This window comes from Camellia sinensis, chromosome 3 (assembly GCF_055761805.1).
Source record: "Camellia sinensis isolate YWXY chromosome 3, ASM5576180v1, whole genome shotgun sequence".
Lineage (NCBI taxonomy): Eukaryota > Viridiplantae > Streptophyta > Magnoliopsida > Ericales > Theaceae > Camellia > Camellia sinensis.
In genome coordinates, this window is record NC_138963.1 from 200,132,981 (window position 1) to 200,150,784 (window position 17,804).

Below are 17,804 nucleotides of genomic sequence, written 5' to 3' on the forward strand. Positions count from 1 at the left end.
TGAGGCCCACGAATCCTGAATCAGAATTAACCTGATATGTGAGTGGATTTCGGGATACAAGTACGCTTGAGTAGAGTACTCTCAAAATGTGAAAATGTGAAGAGCCATTGTTCTCTCAACTCGTTGAATTTTGTTAGTATCGGTTTGGAAATAATTATTCAGTAACAACCCGAAGACAGACTATACTATAGATAATGATGGTGAAATTGATACTATAACAAATAATTAATCACTAGGGGTGGTGGCCTAACGGAGAAGGCATCTCTTTCCACAAACCTAACTCAGGTTCGACTCTTGGGAGGGCGAATTTGTTACTTTACAGTTAACTCTCTACAGAGATCTCGTCCTGTACTCCGATCGAATCTTGAAACTTGGGCTCATTTGTGATGTGTGGTTGCACTCTATTAGTGCCATCATCACGGGTCACTTCCTAGAAACTTGGGCTCATTTGTGATGTGTGGTTGCACTCTATTAGTGCCTTCGTGATGGGTCACTTCCTAGACTTTGCCCTGTATTCCGATCAAAACCTGTATTCATATATATATATATATAATTCTTTACCTATATATCACTTGTCGAAAAAAAAATTTGGTCTCTTCATTCATCAATTTTTGTCATCCATGTTATATCATCCATCTCATTTGTATCTCCCTTATTAAGGTTGACAAATTATTCCTGTATTTCTTTGTTTCTTTGCCACTGTTACCATTCTTATTAATTAGAGACTAGGAATTATCATGGAATAGAAATGAAATAAAAGAAAAGAAAGAGCCATACAACAATTTTCTCACTTTCTTAATTTTTCTTAATTTCTTGTGTTGTTGAGTTAGGGGGTTGGATCGGATTACTTTAGCAACTTCATTTTTCATCATAAAGCATGTAAATGGAAGAGAAAATTGTGGGATGACAAATGTATGAATGGAGTGACTATACTGAGTTTTGTGAATTAAGAGTGTCATTGCATCTTAATCACTTATTTACACAAAATTTTAACATGTTCATGGGACCAAATTGGCTCCAATGTGAGAGAGAAGCTTCATTATTATTGGACGTGGCTTACACTTCGCCATCAATGGTTGAGTCTTAGGCGCGGTGACCCCACCGACTTCAGTCATATCAACCATTTCATTGCTAATTCTTTCCCAATCAAAGCATTGAATCAGTGAGCCCAATGCCAACCCAACCATGCGCAAGGCCAACCCCTCCCCAGGACACCCCCTCCTTCCGGACCCAAAAGGCATCAACATGAACCCATCTCTTGACCCATCTAACCCTTCAAATCTCTCAGGCTTGAACTTGTTGGAATCCACCCAAATCTTGGGATCATTTTGTATGGCCCACATGTTCACCAGTAGCATTGTGCCGCGAGGGATGTGAAAACCTCCTACGGTGCAATCAGCCGATGATTCATGTGGTATGAGTAGAGGGGCTGCTGGGTGCATCCGCAATGTCTCGTTGATAATGCAACGGAGGTAAGGAAGTTTGATCAAATCCGATTCATCAATCAACCGGTCTTGTCCAACACAATTGTCAATTTCAATTCGTGCCTTCCTTAAAATCTCCGGATTGTTGAGCAAATATGACAATGCCCACTCCATAGTTCCAACTGAAGTATCGGTCCCTGCATGTAATAGTACCTACATAAACAGTGAATATAATTAAATCACAGAAAAAAAATTAGAATGTATGTGTTGGCATGGTGAGGATACGGTGGAAAAAATAAGAAAAATTCTGACTAGCTCCAATGTGCTAATATCTACATTTTGGTACATAGAGGCGTCGTTTGGCGAGTTGGGTAGACTCTTTGGTTAAATTAGTTTTAAAAATAAATAAATTAATTAAAAAGTTAATAAGACAAAATGTCATATTCAAATTATAATTATTTTACTTTTTTTCTTATAAAAATTAAAAAAATCAATTCAAATGGACTTTTTACTCTAAACTAAAATAACTAAAAAATAAAAAAATTAACCTAACTTTTCAAACTAAGCCATAGATTAGGCCTATGAGAAATTTGAGGTACAGAGTTATGTAAAGTCGGATTGACAATTGAATTTTTGGTTGTTTCCGCTTACAAGTTTGATTAATAAAAATATTATATTGTTAGGAAACTTTTATACATGCTCTTTTACATAGCAATGATTGAGACCTCTATTAAAACTTCATCCCCACAATCCCATGTCATCCTATGTGTGAGAGAGAGGGGAAAAAAAAACAAAAACAAAAACAAAAACGCACATAGACCAATTACACACATTTGGGAGTCACGGGATCCGCAAATTGAGAATCCCAGGCTTTTTCCCTCTTTATATAGGTCCTGTTTGGTACAGCTGTGGGAAAGTGATTATAACTTATAATTTAACAGCTTATAGCTTATAATTGTGAATATAAGCTGATTTTTTACTTATAAATTAAGTTTCTCCTCCCCTACTCAATGAATAAGTTAATTTTTGACTTACAAAAAGCTATAAGCTGTATTGTTAAGCTGAACCAAACACATCAAAATAGCTTAAATTAAACTAAAAGCTGAAATAAACTGGAAATAAGCTCTATCAAACAGGGCCATAATGGAACAATTAACATTTTTTTAGGTGCACCATTTATTTTTTTCCCTACTCAGATTATCCTCATAAAGAGTAAGAATTAAAATATTTAATTATTAATCAATTTATCGTAGTTCAAATTCACAAAGCCAATTAGGACAATTTTCGTTTTGAAAAGTAGGTTGGGACTAATTTAGTTTACTAAAAAATAAAATATGTTAAAAAATTAATAAGATAAATGTTACATTCAAACTATAATCGTTTGACCTTTTCTCTCACAAAATTATAAAAAATAAAATAAAATAAAATAAAATAATCAAAAATAAAAAATAAAAAATTCTTTTCAAATAGAACTTATTTAGTCAGATTAAAATAACTAAAAACTCAAGCTAAAAATATTCTTCCCAAACGAAGGCCTCAGTTGATTCACAAGTAATTATTTAGAGTAATATTAGAAATCTTAAATATTTTACCAATATTTTTACCAAATGTCTCACATTAGTGTGAGTCTCATACCCAGACTTATATAAGACATTTGACAGAAATGTTAGTAAATATTTGAGAATCCTAACCTTTTTTAATTATTTAGTTTAAAAGTGAAATTGAGTGGGTAGTTTTGTAGTTTTTCACAATTAAGGATTTGAACTAGGAAACATAGAAAATTTTCACATAATTACGATCTATTTTTTGTCAACATCAATTTTTTATGCAATTAGACTTTCTCAATCATAACTAAAAGGAAAAACAAAAATACAAGTATCTTACCAGCATAAGGCTTCTGATATTCTCGTCTGTGTAGTATTCAGGTTCTGTATCATGAAGAGACAACAGAATTTCAATCATCGTCCTTTTTCTCTCACCACCACCGAATCCAGATTCATTAGACCGATGTTGTTCGATCAAATCCTGCATAAACTTATCTCTCTTCTCATGCAAATCAATTAGCTTCTTCTCCGACCCTTTAATCCCAAACCACCTCACAAATGGAAAGAAATCTCCCACATTCTTTTCCGCTCCCAACTGTCCTGTCTCTGAGACAATCTCCTGGAACCTCTTCGCTTCCTCCGAGTTCTCCACACCCTCCCCGTAGTACCTCTTCCCTGCAATCATCCTCGTCATGACATTGAAGGTGAGCTTGAAGAACGCCGATTTCATGTTCACCGCTTGATCAGGATTTACGGCGGAGTCTTTATACAGGCGGTGGATCAGCGATTGGATTTCGTTGACGCGGATGTGAGAGAGGATCTGGAGGCGGTGGGAGGAGAGAAGTTCGAGGGAGGCGATGCGGCGGAGGTTCCGCCAGTGGTTGCCGTAGGGCGCCCAGGCCATGCTGGTGAAGTTGTAGCCGAGGTGTTTTCCGACGAGTAGCCGGGGGCGGTTTGCGAAGACGATGTCATTTTGTGTAAAGCATTCTTCGGCGGCTGATGGGCAGGCGACGAGGAGAACGCGGCGGGAGCCGAACCGGAGGAGAAGGACCGGGCCATAGCGGTCGGAGAGCTTGGATAGGGTTCGGTGGATCGGTTTCTTCAAGAGGTGTAGGTGACCGAGCAAGGGTAGAGTTGGGAAAGGGCTTGGTGGGAGGTTTTGGAGTTTGCGGACAAAATTTTTGGCCAGGAAATAAAAGGATAAAAACAGAGGAAGGTATATGAAGAGAGTGACTTCCATGGATTGTTACTTAGAGATGATGAATATAGATGCTACTTTCAATTGGGTGTGATCATGTTCAGTAATCTTATATATATAATACAATTTGTTCATGGGTGTATGTATAAAAAAGTGCGAGCGGATCCTCTAGAGTTAATTCTCTAGAGTGATCTCCTAAAGTGGTTAATCGAACGGCTCAGAATCAAATTCACCAAAACGACGTCGTTTTGGTGAGTATTTTGAAAATAAAAAAAATAAAAAAAAATGCAGATTTTTTGAAGTTTTTTCTGCAGATCAACAATGGCTTCCAAACTGCACATACTGATTAAGAAACTCATCATCCACAAGCTTCCTTCCATGACTCGATCGATCCACAACCTCAACATCAAAAGCTCCCGATTCGAACACCGGCAACTCCTCATCCTCTCCCCTCTCCATCACCGCCTTCAACCTCTCTCCCATTCCCCCAAAGCTAGGTAAATGAAATCAACCATGGAAGAAGTAGCATAGTGAAGGAGAGAGACAGTAACAACAGAGTTTGATTTATATAAAAACAGAGTCTTATTTGGTGTAAAGGCTTTTTGGGTAGTGAGTGAGTCTTCTAATCAATTTCATGAATGTTTCAAAGGTTGGGGATTCTGGGTCTTTTGGGTTTTTTGATTCATTGTCAGGTATGAATGCTCCAAATGCTGATCTGGGTCACTCAATTTCTCACAATTTGAGCTCCGAAACCAACCTCCAGTCCGGTGATGGGAGAGCGAGGATTTGAGGAGATCGATCCGGCGAGTGAAGCCGTTGCCGAAGTAGGATTCGCAGGATCTGAAGGGGACGTTGGGGTTGAGAGACCATGGGAGGTACGACGGAAGGATTGGCCATGGTTTTGAGAGGGAGAAGTTGTGGGGGTTATCCGTGAGAGTGTGGCCGTTCCCGGTGAGAGATTGGTGGAGCTCGAAACTTCCGCATTCCATTGTTGATCTGCAAAAAAAAGCTTCAAAAAATCTGGATTTTTTTTTTTTTTTTATTGCTAACTACTTCTTTTACATGTTGATGATGATTTATTTAGCTTTGATTTAATTTTGTCTTGCGATTTGGGACTTGAGTTAATCTGATTTGGGTTGTTGGGTTGGGATGATGATGATAAATGGAAGCCATTGTTGATCTGCAGAAAAAACTTCAAAAAATCTGAATTTTTTTTTTTTTTTTTTTTTTCAAAATACTCACCAAAACGAGGTCGTTTTGGTGAATTTGATTCTGAGCCGTTCGATCAACCACTTTAGGAGATCACTCTAGAGAATTAACTCTAGAGGATCCGCTCGCAAAAAAATTACTACACATGAAAGTCAGAAGTTTTGGTATGACACATTTATTTATAGCGATTCAATTGGATGCTTTACATTTGAAAATTGAAATTTATTTTTTATTTTATTTTTTATTTTTAAATGTGTTTGTATCTTTCAAGACAAATCCTCTGTAACAACCACCTGTTAGAAATTGTCCTAGTCTTCACCTCATCATGTATAATATATGTTTGTAATTGGTGGTGTGATCAGATTTGTTAATTAATTATAGAATTGAATGGTGTGAATGTATAGCCGGTAAGTAAAGAAACAAATTAAATTATATAATCACAATGTAAATCCCATTCGTTTCGTGAAAGATATTCAGGAGAATTTTAGTATTTACAATTTCATGATAGTCATGAATCATTAATTTTTAATTTAAAAATTTGTAAGGCAACCAGATGAATTGGACATCAATAGTATGGGCTTGTTGAGCTAAACTATAGGTTCATTCAACATATTAGTAGCGTTGATGCTAAATTTTGCACTACTCATTTGAGAAACCTTATTTTTAGTTAAAAAGTCAAAAAGTTACTAAATTAGTTAAAAAGTCAACAATTCATATTAAAAAATCAAAGATTCTCTTTTCTCTCTACTTTTTGCACATCTTTTCGTAAAAAGTCAAAAAGTCATTCCAAATATACTAATTTTTTTTAGCTCATATTTTAACTAAATAACCAAAAAATTATTAAATTAGCATATTCTCAAACGAGTCATTTCTATAATAATCACTAGATACTTAATTGAGATGAGATAGTTGGTGACCAATCTTCTCACCTAATTTTTCATACCGTTTTATATAGCCTCTTGAGTATGAGAGTTATGAAAGACTTTATAAAAAGTCTAGCACATTAGCTGACATGATTAATACATACCTAAAAAACAAAAACAAATAATTATTTATAAATAAAATATAATGGTAAAAATCTTTATCAACAAAGGTGTGTATGTGCAGTCATTGTCTTTAGAAATAGATTACACCCCTCTGAATATGTAACTTGGTGTAACAGATTAATGGTAGTCTATAATTCAACTATTATTTTCTTGCAAGGGTATACTCTCATGATACAAAAGTGTCAAGAACAACTCTTATTATCCCAACTCATTGAATAAGCTGCTATTATAGGGTTGGAAATATTTATTGCATAAGCCCCCATTTTAGTCGCAAATTAGAAACATTTTCTAGTTTTTTGTGTGCTTAAAAGAAACAATTTTCAACCAAAATTGGGTTCAAATTCGTGAAAGAAGGCTTGCTGTTAATCCTGTGTTTATCTTTCAAGACAAATCCCGAGTCACAGCTAGAAATTGTTCTCGTATTGACCTCATGTATACGTTTGTAATTGGTGGCTTGATTTGATTTGTTAATTATAGAATTGAATTTGAATGATATCACTGATGAAGTTTGAACGTACAACCAGTCAGTAAAAGAATGAAATTATATGATCATAATCTACATCTCATTCCCCTCATGATTAATGGCTATGAAATATATTAAAAAAGAAAATTTGAATTTATAATTTTGTCATAAGAGATTTTTATTGATAAATCTATTCTAGAGTTGTTATAACCCATTAGGTCCACTAAAAAATATTATAACCTAATTAGTCCCATAAATTTTTCTGGATATTCCATAAGGTCCATTTTTCTAATTTAATATAATTTGTTGGACTATTTTGCCCCTATATATATATATGTACAGTGTTAATACGTAAAAGGTGCCTGTTTCTTCGTTCATGCAGTTTGGCAGTTTCTATTTTACGCTTTTCATCATCAATCCAATTCCGAGAGATACGTTTATGTTTTGCATGCTCGTTGCAAGGTTTGGTTGTGCCAGGGTTTCGTCCTTGCTGTTGGAGTCTGGTTCTGTGGTTTGCGTGTGAAGACGACGAAGAGGAGTGTGTTCGGTTGTTACATTTGCCGGATTATAACTAGTTCAAATCAGTTTTTTTCAACTTTCTGTACGATTGTAGGATTGGATGATCAAGGTTAGTATCAATTTGGTTATGAATACATGTTCAGTTTATGGTTTCGTTCGTATAATGGATCAGATGCTCTGTTTTTGGATTTATATGGATTGAATGCTCTGTTTTTTTAATTATATGCATTTTACGTGGTTATGTGGAGGGGAGTTCATTCGTATTATGTGAAGATTGTGTAGTTCTCATTTGACTTCGATGCATGCGTAATGAGGCTCGGTGTGGATGATTTGATTATCAGTATATATATCAATGTCAATCTGCACATTTTGTGAATGGGGAATATGTGAAGAATGTGGATGTTCTCATTTTAAATTGATGTTTGCTTAATGAGGCTCTGTGAAGATTGTTAATAATTATGTGAAGATTGTTAATGTTCTCATTTTACTTTGATGCTTGCTTAATGTTAACATCTTGTTAATATCAATGTGAAAGTTTACATCCTCATAAACTGATGTGAATGTTCACATCATTATACACTGATGTGAATGTTTACATCATCATACACTGATGTGAATGTTCACATCATTATATTATGTGAAGATTGTTGTTGTTGTCATTGGACTTTGATGTTTGCTTAATGTTGACATCTTGTTAATAGTAATGTGAATGTTCACATCTTCATATTGTGAATTATGGATTTAGCAGTTGAAATGTACACGTAGTCATCTATTTTTTGCGCAATGTGAATTTTCATATCGATTTTCATTACTGTTCATTGTTGTGTTTTTGTGTTTTTACAGGAGATGGATACCTTTATGCTATTGGTGTGTACATATGGTTGTAGTACAACTGTAATAAATGTTGCCCGCGCAATGTGTTATTCTCGTTTGGTGGAGTGTTTGTGTGAGAAATGGGATGAGTTGTCTGCTGGTTCTATTTCATTGTTCTGTAAACTACCTGGGATTAATAAGTGTCATTTGGACAATGAGGAAGAATTTCAGAACATGGTACTGCTTGCTAAATCAATGGGGGTACAACATGTAGAAGTTGTGGTTGAGTTGAAGGGTGATATTGGTCAGTCAAGTAGTTTGGGATTGCTGCGTGTGGGGGTTGAGGATGAAATTGATGCACTACGGAGATTTTGCCACCATAAGGAGAAGGTGTTGTTGTCAGCCCCTTGGGCAAATGGTATTACGCATGTAGGACAACGGTTTGTTGGAGGTGCACAAGAATTTCGTGACGTTTTATGTAAGTATGCGATCCAATGTGGGTTTAAGTTCACATACATGAAGAACGAGACAACAAGAGTTACGGCTGTGTGTGCGATGCGGGAGGAGAGGGGGTGCTTGTGGGCTATACATTGTAGAGCACAACGAGCAAATGATTTTTTCTACATCAAGAGGTTTAGTGATGTGCATACTTGTGGTACGGATGTTCGAACATCGAAGAATCCGCGAGTTAGTTCGGATTTGGTGTCGAGTACCATATCTGAAATTGTGAGGGACAAGCCGTTGACTCGGCCGTGTGAAGTGGTGACTATTTTGAAGAGGGATTATGGGCTAGATGTGAGTTACCATGTCGTATGGTTGGGTGTGGAGAAAGCAAAGGCTGGTATCCATGGAGATCACTCGTTATCGTTTGACCAGTTGCGGTGGTATTCGGATGCTGTGATGCGGTACAATCCGGGGAGTTATGTCAATATTGACTATGATGCGAGTAGTCAACAGTTTTGTCGCTTCTTTGTGTCATTCGCTGCGTGTATTTCTGGGTTCAATGCTTGTCGGCCTTTATTATTCCTGGATGGAACATTCCTCAAAGGAAAGTACAAAGGTCAGCTACTTGCGGCAACGGCGAAAGACGGGAACAATGGTTAGAAGTTTTTTTTACCTGTCTATTCATGTCAATATTCGCTCTGAGCAGCGTAGTCTGGACGAAAGAGTGATTGCTAAATTATAAGTAATGTGAACATTCACATCAGTGACATTAGTATGCACTGATGTGAATGTTCACATCTTTGTCTGCTACTGACAGAAATGTTAACATCAGACTGATGTGAATGTTCACATCAGACTTATTACACTCTTATGTGAATGTTGACATCAGTGTATACTAATGTTAGTTGATCTATTAATGAACAGCACTGTGAATGTTAACATTTTCAGTGGCTCAACAAGCAACAATGAATTATTAATGGTCGTTAATGTGAATGTTCACATCGTTGATGTTTACGAACCTGAATCCGAAAATAGAAATAGTAAAGAGGGCAATGTACATATGAACATTCACATGACCTGTTTCGTTTATACTATTTTTCTATTCACTTTGGAATATTGTGAACAGTTGTGTATTGGTGTTGTGTTGTAGGTCTGTTTCCTGTTGCATTTGCAATTGTTGATTCGGAGACCACGGCTAATTGGTCGTGGTTCTTGCATGAACTTGGGAAGGTTGTTGATGGGAAGCGCCATATTACTTTTATTTCGGATCGTAATCTTGGTCTGTTAGAAGCTATGCCAAAGGTGTTCCCATCGGCTCATCACGGTTATTGCTTACAACACTTGAAGAGCAATTTAAGAGACCGGATGAAAGGAATTGATAATGGATTCAGGGATCACCTAGTAAGGAGTTTGGGTGACTGTGCCTACGAGCCAACTGTGGTAGGGTTCCATGAAAAGCTTGCAAAATTAAAAGAGGAGGGTAAATAACGAGCTCATAATTTTTTCAAGGACTTAGCACCTGAGCACTGGGCAAATTCATACTTCAGGTAATAACAGTTTCCTAAGGTGTTCCATTTTTGAAGTTTAGAATGGTAGTGATGTGAATTTTCAGTTTATAATGGTGATAATCTTCGAATTGTGTTTCATCTTCAATGTAAATGATGTGAATGTTCACATCTGCTAATGATGACTGATGTCATGTTCACATCTGCTAATTTGTCAAATAGTCATGCAATGTATTACAGATTTGAATGTTGACACGTGTCATATTTTATTATTGTTGTTAACATTCACATCTGTCTATCATTTAAGTTGACAACGTAATAACCATGTAATGTGAACATTCACATTATTAAAACCTGGTAGCAGATGTGAACATTCACATTATTATACCCTGATGTGAATGTTCACATCAGTGTATACTAATGGCAGTACTGTGAACGTTCACATCTGTCAACATTAATGGTCAGGCCTGTTAAATTCCGTATTGTACAATGTTTGTGATATACTGTGCAGGGGCATGCGTTATGGGGAGATGACATCCAATGCGGCGGAGTCATTTAATAACTGGATTAAAGAAGCACGTAATCTTCCTATCACTCAAATGGTGGACAAAATTCGTACTCAGTTGATGCGGCAAATGTCTGCACGGCGTGACCAAGCAAACAAATGGAATGAGATTATTTGTCCGACATTCGAAACAAGGCTTATGGATTCGTTCAATGACAGCAAGTCTTGGCAAGTTAGCAAAGCCAACGAGGATGTGTTTGAAGTTCATTCGATACCATCGGTTACTTGATGTTGCGAGGCGTACATGTTCATGCTTCAAATGGCAAATCAACGGATTCCCGTGTGACCATGCTGTTATTGCCATTCAAAAGAGCCGCTACAATCTCAATGATTGTGTAGAACATTACTTTCATGTAGAGACATATCGTGCAGCCTATTCGGGAGCCATATTCCCTATACCATCGATGGAGAAGCCGCCTTTTGATCCCACGGACTTTACTATATACCCGCCTACCGTGAAAAGACCACCCGGAAGGCCGAAGAAGAATAGGATCCCATCAAGGGGTGAAAAACTGAAGCAAATAAGGTGCGGGAGATGTGATAAGTTGGGGAGCCATAATCAAAAATCATGCACGGAGCCGATATAAGATGTACCTTTTTTCATTTCAACATTGTATTTTACATTGGATTCTTATATTCATTTTTGAAATAAGATTGTGTTGTGTTGGGAAACATTGGGTTGCAATAAGATTACGTTGCGTTGGCAAACATAATAATGCATTAGTGTTTGATTTGTGTTTTATTTTTACTTTTTTAAGGTACCAATCTGACATTTATGTTGGGTGTGTTTTGGATGAATGCATGCTGTTAACATTCACATTATGTGAATGTTCACATTGTTCAACTTTGAAACATTTCTGTGGTGGGAATGTTCACATTGTTGTTACTGTTAAAAGCAATGTTTACATCAATGTAACCATTCGCATCATCAACTCATAAGATGTGAATATTCATGACATAATTGTTGCCATTCGCATAATCAGAAGTTATGATGTGAATATTCACATCATCAAATTGTTAGATGTGAATATTGACTTGTGTTAAGAAATATCATAATCACACCTGTCATATTGTGTTACATGAACACTTTAAGCAATATTCACATCCATGTAGTATGGTTTAAAATAGAAGAAAGTGTACGATCATTCTGTGATGTGAACATTGACATCATGTCATGTGTATCCAAACAAAAAAAAAGAAAATACAATCTCAATGTACACGACCAACGCAAAATAGGCCTGAAAATGCATATACATATATTGACTGAAAAGTATCTGTACAAGCAGTGATATAGACTTCATTTACAATTAAGCTAGTGAAACTAAATTGTCTTAACTGTGGATAACAGATTTGGGTAACAGTGATAGGTGGACACCCCCCACCTATAGGTTTTCACATTGCACTGTCTTTCTGTGGTTCAGAAAAAGGTGTACTAATGAGTCTCTTATTTGACACCATTCAAAGCGATCTAGGCTGGCAACAATGTCTTCACGATATACATGCGCCCTCATGATGTAACAAACTGCAGGCCCACAATCCACCCTGAAAATGCAAACTTCTTGTTAGATTTTGAAATTAAGGTAGGTAAAGGTTGTGGAACATGTGTAGAAATCGATTTTAGGCTTACGAATTTGATGCTTGCTGGGGACAGATGTCCACTGATATGATTGTTTTCGAAGTATTTTGGCTTGATAAATTGGTCCATAATGGTGATGACGGTCCAATGTTGTGCACCAAAGCTGTGATGTAGTCCCTCTGCCAACAATGAAATTTCATATTAGGAACCAACCAACATAGGGCATACGTCCAAGTTCAAATATTAGACATCACGACAAGTATTGTTTTTGACAGCCACTTACCAGTATTTGTGCTTTGTCAATATGTGGGTCATGTATGCCTTCTCTTGGGCGCAGTGAGTTATAATGCCTCCATACATTCTCTTTCACGTCGTACACAACAATTGTCCAGTGAAAGTTGTCGTGTAATGGGAAGATTAAGAATCTCTGGCCTTGATACTCCTTGATGTGTACATCAATTAGTTTATTCCTCTTGTGGGGGGGGTACTGTTCAATGATTTTCTGCACACAAAGGGCATACAATGATGTACTAAGTATTTATATCGATGTTTGGTGTTAATGATTTGAATGTTCATCTGCTAATGGTGGGTGATGCTACTGATGTGAATGTTCACATCTGTCAGTGTGAGTAATGCTACTGATGTGAATGTTCACATCTGTTAGTGTGAGTAATGCTACTGATGTGAATGTTCACATCTGTTAATGTCAGTGATATTACTGGTGTGAATGTTCCCATTTGGTAATAGTGGGTGATGTTACTGATGTGAATGTTCACATCTGTTAGTGTGAGTAATGCTACTGATGTGAATGTTCACATCTGTTAGTGTGAGTAATGCTACTGATGTGAATGTTCACATCTATTAGTGTGAGTAATGCTACTGATGTGAATGTTCATATCTGTTAATGTCAGTGCTATTACTGATGTGAATGTTCCCATTTGCTAATGGTGGGTGATGTTACTGATGTGAATGTTCACATCTGTTAATGTGAGTAAATACTGCTGATGTGAATGTTCACATCTGTTAATGTGAGTAATACTGGTGATGTGAATGTTCACATCTGTTACTATGAGTTATATTACTGATGTGAATGTTCACATGTGTGTATCATTTAAGTTAATCAACATAATAAGCATATAATATTCAATGCAAATGATGTGAATGTTCACATCTGTCAATGTGAATCTTCTCAAAGGTCATTTTATGTTTTTGTTAACATTCACATCTGCCTATTACTTAAATTAACAATGTAAGCATGTAATGCTGAGAATAACATCCACATGTATGGAGACATAATCAAAATTAAAGTCTAGTGGTTACCAAACATGTGCTTGTAAAGATGAATGATGAATCTTCCAAACTTGGGTTGACTAGCCCTTGTAGTTCAAGTAGAATTTCACCATAAGCATCTATCACCTGCAGAACCGGAGGGGTGGCAGTACATTATTTACAGTGTCTTCACTCTATGTGTATGTGTGTGTGTGTGTGTGTGTGTGTTTTGTACACATTTACAGTTGCCATACATTGTTGGTTATTGATTCTTCCTTGATGAGGTGTATGATGTCATCAAAATACACATGTTTAGTCTTTGAGTCCCCTCGCCACACTAGCAACCTGTTCATTGTGATTACAGAAAATTTTAATGTCAACATTGCACATTTATGAAATGGTCTAATTTATTAAGTATGTATGTGAACTGAACATGATGGAAAAAAAAGCAGTTGGGGATATGTAAGATCACTTACTCATCACCGCCGTTCTTGTGCAAATTTTGGACTTTTTGCTTGTTGAGTTTGTTCATGTTAGCCCAGACCTTGAGTTTGTTGTTCAAGGATAACTTCTTGGACTTTGTTGGCTGCTTTTTTGGTGGTTGCTTGTCTAAATCTTGTGCAATTTGGACTGCATGTGATTTCTGTTGGGCTCCCTCTTTCCCTTTCTTCTGACCAGGCAGGTTGGGGTATTCAAACTCGTCCAACCTGTGTTCTGTCCTTACCTTCTGCTTTATGCGCTTTACCCTTGATGGGGGGCTGATAACGTGTTCCAATGCTGCAGTGGGATTGTTGTTAAGGCTGTCATGAGCCTTTTGTGCTTCAACTTGAGTGATGATGTGTACGGACTGATCGTCAAAAAGGTCTTCAAGTATTGTTTTTTCGCATTCCAAGTTGATGACCAACTTTGTCAGCCGCTGAATTTCTGTATCTTTCCACTCCATGCAAGTCTTCATGTGCATGTCCACATTGGATGAGCCCGATTGGTCAAATAGTTTGGCTTCAAGGGCAGCAATCACCCTTGCCCTTAACTCCCACGATTCTTCCAACTGTTTGTATTTCGCTTCCCATTGCCGTACAAGAGCCCAAGCTTTTTGGTTTTCTTTCATGAGTACTTCCACAATGTCGGGCTCAATTGGTTGTGCTATGATGATTCCCTTCTCAGCATTGGGGGTGCTACAGCTGGGGTTGATATAATGTCCAACATCATTCAGGTCCACTGCATCAACAGAAAATGCATCCCTGTCATCACTGCGTTGACTGTCTTTGCTTTGATCCTCATTGCTTTCATCTTTTTTTGCTACTGCACTTGACTCCACATTCAATTTTGTGTGACGATAAATCTTCGCTTCAGTTGGTGATGCCATTAGCTCGCCGCCATATACCTGCATTTCCAGACAGTATGTTAGTTAGATAGTTCCTCGTCGCACTATTTGAATAAGCACAATATATTTGGTTGTACTTCTACCTCATTTAAACCTAGCTTAGCCAGAGTTATGGACTTCATGTTGCTATGTAAGGCTGTGAGGTCCCATTTTACGCATCGTGGAATGGCATTGGGGTTGTGGGGTTGTAAGATTGTTGTATGCTCACACAGCCAATACTGAAACAAATAACAAATATCAGTAATTTGAATGTTCATATGAAATTAACATTGATGTGAATGTTTACACCACTGGTGCAGTAATGTGAATGTTCACAGTGCACCACTAGGCCAGTAATGTGAATGTTTACATCAATTAAAACTGATGTGAATGTTCACATCCGATGATGTGAATGTTCACATCTGCTAATGTGGAGTAATGTTACTGATGTGAATGTTCACATTTCCTAATGTTGAGTGATACTACTGATGTGAGTGTTCACAACTGTTAATGTGAGTGATATTACTGACCTGAATGTTCACAACTGTTAGTGTCAGTGCTATTACTGATGTGAATGTTCACATTTGCTAATGGTGGGTGATGATACTGATGTGAATGTTCACATCTGTTCAAGTCAGTGTTATTACTATGTGAATGCTCACATTTTGCTAATGGTGAGTGATGTTACTGATGTGAATATTCACATCTGGTAATGTGAGTGGTACAACTGGTGTGAATGTTCACATCTGTTAATGTTAATGTTTACACCAGCATCTACTAATGTGTGTTTTGTACATTACTGAAACAATTATGCGAATGTTTTCATCAATGTTGTCAACTTCCACACCAAAGCTGAGAAATGTGAACATTCACATCAGAGTGTTCAGAGCCCGTATATGTTCATATTAAACATAGAATAAGTTGTATGAGATTTGATTTACCATTAACAACATCACACATCCGGTGACTCGTCCTGGTTTTCCACAGTTTTGGCCCAATGAACCCATCAAGGTTGCCCGGATGCTCTCAGCCCAATCATACTCGATCATCTTGTGTAATGGGTCCATGTATGAGTAGAAAACCCATCCAATTGTTTCTCCGGATGTGGAAAAGAATAGCTTGACGCATGCATACATGCAAACTAATCTTGCGACCTCCTCATCGTCATGTTTTTTTGTGCCCTTCAATGCTTCCCTCAGAATTTCTCGTATTTTGGCAGCACTTAACCGGCTAACATCCTTGCACATTCGGTGTATGATGCCGGATGTTGGTTTTGCACCATAAGAGAGGTCCATCGACTTGGTGCCGCAGTCCACCCCAAAAATCAGTGATACGTCGCTTCTAAAAATCTGGATGTTCTTATCCCCAATGTAAAACCTTCCACTAGATTGCTTGAATGTTTGTACTATACGTACAATCACATCATCATATTTCATGCAGTGGTTGAGGTCGATTCCGTTACTGATCAACCTATCAAATAATGGCCAGAATGGTGTTTTTCTAAGGCACTTCAATTGGCCACTTGTAAATTTGGTATCCTTTAACAGTTTGACCAGTCCAGTTAGATTTGATCGGTAGTTCACTTTTTTCATGTTCACTTCTTCCGGAACAGCTGTTTGATCAGGCTTGGTTTTGAAACGGGATTCTCCTCGCTTTCGTTTGCCATGAACTTTATGGGGAAGACCTGTGTGTTCAAATGAGCACATGTAATTGGTTGAAACACAGAGGATGGAACTCGAAGCAGCAAACAACATTCAACAACCAGCATTTACAGTAATTGGAACATTGACATCATTATACAGTGATGTGAATCTTCACATCAGTGTTTATTACTGTAAGTTTACCCAGTAATCAATACTAATGTGAATGTTCACATCATCCATGTTTGAAAAATAAATTCGGAAAACGACAACAGTTACTGGGCAATGTGAATGCTTACATGGGTGATCACATTATGTTATAATTTGCTAAAAATCAAAGGGGGGAACCAACAGTGCAAAACTACACCCAATAACACAAACAACTTGGGCATTGATGTCACAATGTGAATGTTTACATCATGCTCCATCACAGTGTTGAGTGAAGTTTGGGGGTTCTGACATTAATGTGAACATTCACATGATGTGAACATTCACATCAGTGTGTACTACTCTAAATTTACCCAACAATCAATAGTAATGTGAATGTTCACATCATCCATGTTTGAGAAATAAATTTCGAACACGACAACATTTACTGGCCAATGTGAATGCTTATATGGGTGATCACATTATGTTATAATTTTCTAAAAATCAAAGGGGGGAACCAACAGGGCCAAACTACACCCAATAACACAAACAACTTGGGCATTGATGTCACAATGTGAATGTTTTCATCATCCTCCATCACAGTGTTGAGTGAAGTTTGGGGGTTCTGACATTAATGTGAACATTCACATGATGTGAACATTCACATCAGTGTGTACTACTCTAAAATTACCCAGCAATCAATAGTAATGTGAATGTTCACATCATCCATGTTTGAGAAATAAATTTCGAACACGACAACATTTACTGGCCAATGTGAATGCTTACATGGGTGATCACATTATGTTATAATTTTCTAAAAATCAAAGGGGGGAACCAACAGGGCCAAACTACACCCAATAACACAAACAACTTGGGCATTGATGTCACAATGTCAATGTTTTCATCATCCTCCATCACAGTGTTTTCACATGATGTGAACATTCACATCAGTGTGTACTACTCTAAAATTACCCAGCAATCAATAGTAATGTGAATGTTCACATCAGTCATGTTTGAGAAATAAATTTCGAACACGACAACATTTACTGGCCAATGTGAATGCTTACATGGGTGATCAC

At 37.2% G+C, this 17,804-nt stretch overlaps 3 protein-coding genes across 3 annotated transcripts; 1 reads left to right on the plus strand and 2 right to left on the minus strand.

The window, feature by feature from the left end:
• Positions 1–899: 899 nt before the first annotated feature.
• LOC114300553 (cytochrome P450 81Q32) lies at positions 900–4,313 on the minus strand. Its single transcript, XM_028245419.2, has 2 exons — positions 3,309–4,313; positions 900–1,637 (listed from the first exon to the last, which is right to left on the minus strand). Exons 1-2 carry the CDS (start codon positions 4,206–4,208, stop codon positions 999–1,001), a joined length of 1,539 nt encoding a protein of 512 aa, XP_028101220.2. The 5' UTR covers positions 4,209–4,313; the 3' UTR covers positions 900–998.
• Positions 4,314–7,265: 2,952 nt separating this feature from the next.
• LOC145821246 (uncharacterized) lies at positions 7,266–10,830 on the plus strand. Its single transcript, XM_082917761.1, has 4 exons — positions 7,266–7,512; positions 8,247–9,315; positions 9,811–10,207; positions 10,677–10,830. The coding sequence occupies exons 1-3, from the start codon at positions 7,504–7,506 to the stop codon at positions 10,146–10,148; spliced, it is 1,416 nt and encodes a 471-aa protein (XP_082773887.1). The 5' UTR covers positions 7,266–7,503; the 3' UTR covers positions 10,149–10,207; positions 10,677–10,830.
• A 3,771-nt stretch (positions 10,831–14,601) lies between these two features.
• On the minus strand, positions 14,602–16,530 carry LOC145822157 (uncharacterized). Its single transcript, XM_082918758.1, has 4 exons — positions 15,880–16,530; positions 15,043–15,177; positions 14,690–14,959; positions 14,602–14,637 (listed from the first exon to the last, which is right to left on the minus strand). The coding sequence occupies exons 1-4, from the start codon at positions 16,528–16,530 to the stop codon at positions 14,602–14,604; spliced, it is 1,092 nt and encodes a 363-aa protein (XP_082774884.1).
• Positions 16,531–17,804: the final 1,274 nt, after the last annotated feature.

Bases quoted from the DNA above. Each gene is read 5' to 3' on its own strand.
- LOC114300553 (XM_028245419.2), bottom strand. From the start codon at position 4,208: ATGGAAGTCACTCTCTTCATATACCTTCCTCTGTTTTTATCCTTTTAT. The intron at 1,638-3,308 runs GTAAGATACTTG...CTGTTTATGTAG, and splicing joins ATATCAGAAGCCTTATGCTG to GTACTATTACATGCAGGGAC.
- LOC145821246 (XM_082917761.1), top strand. The intron at 9,316-9,810 runs GTTAGAAGTTTT...GTTGTGTTGTAG, and splicing joins GGCGAAAGACGGGAACAATG to GTCTGTTTCCTGTTGCATTT.
- LOC145822157 (XM_082918758.1), bottom strand. From the start codon at position 16,530: ATGAAAAAAGTGAACTACCGATCAAATCTAACTGGACTGGTCAAACTG. The intron at 14,960-15,042 runs GTAGAAGTACAA...CTGGAAATGCAG, and splicing joins CTAAGCTAGGTTTAAATGAG to GTATATGGCGGCGAGCTAAT. The intron at 14,638-14,689 runs GTACTCATGAAA...GGCAATGGGAAG, and splicing joins TTGAGCCCGACATTGTGGAA to CGAAATACAAACAGTTGGAA.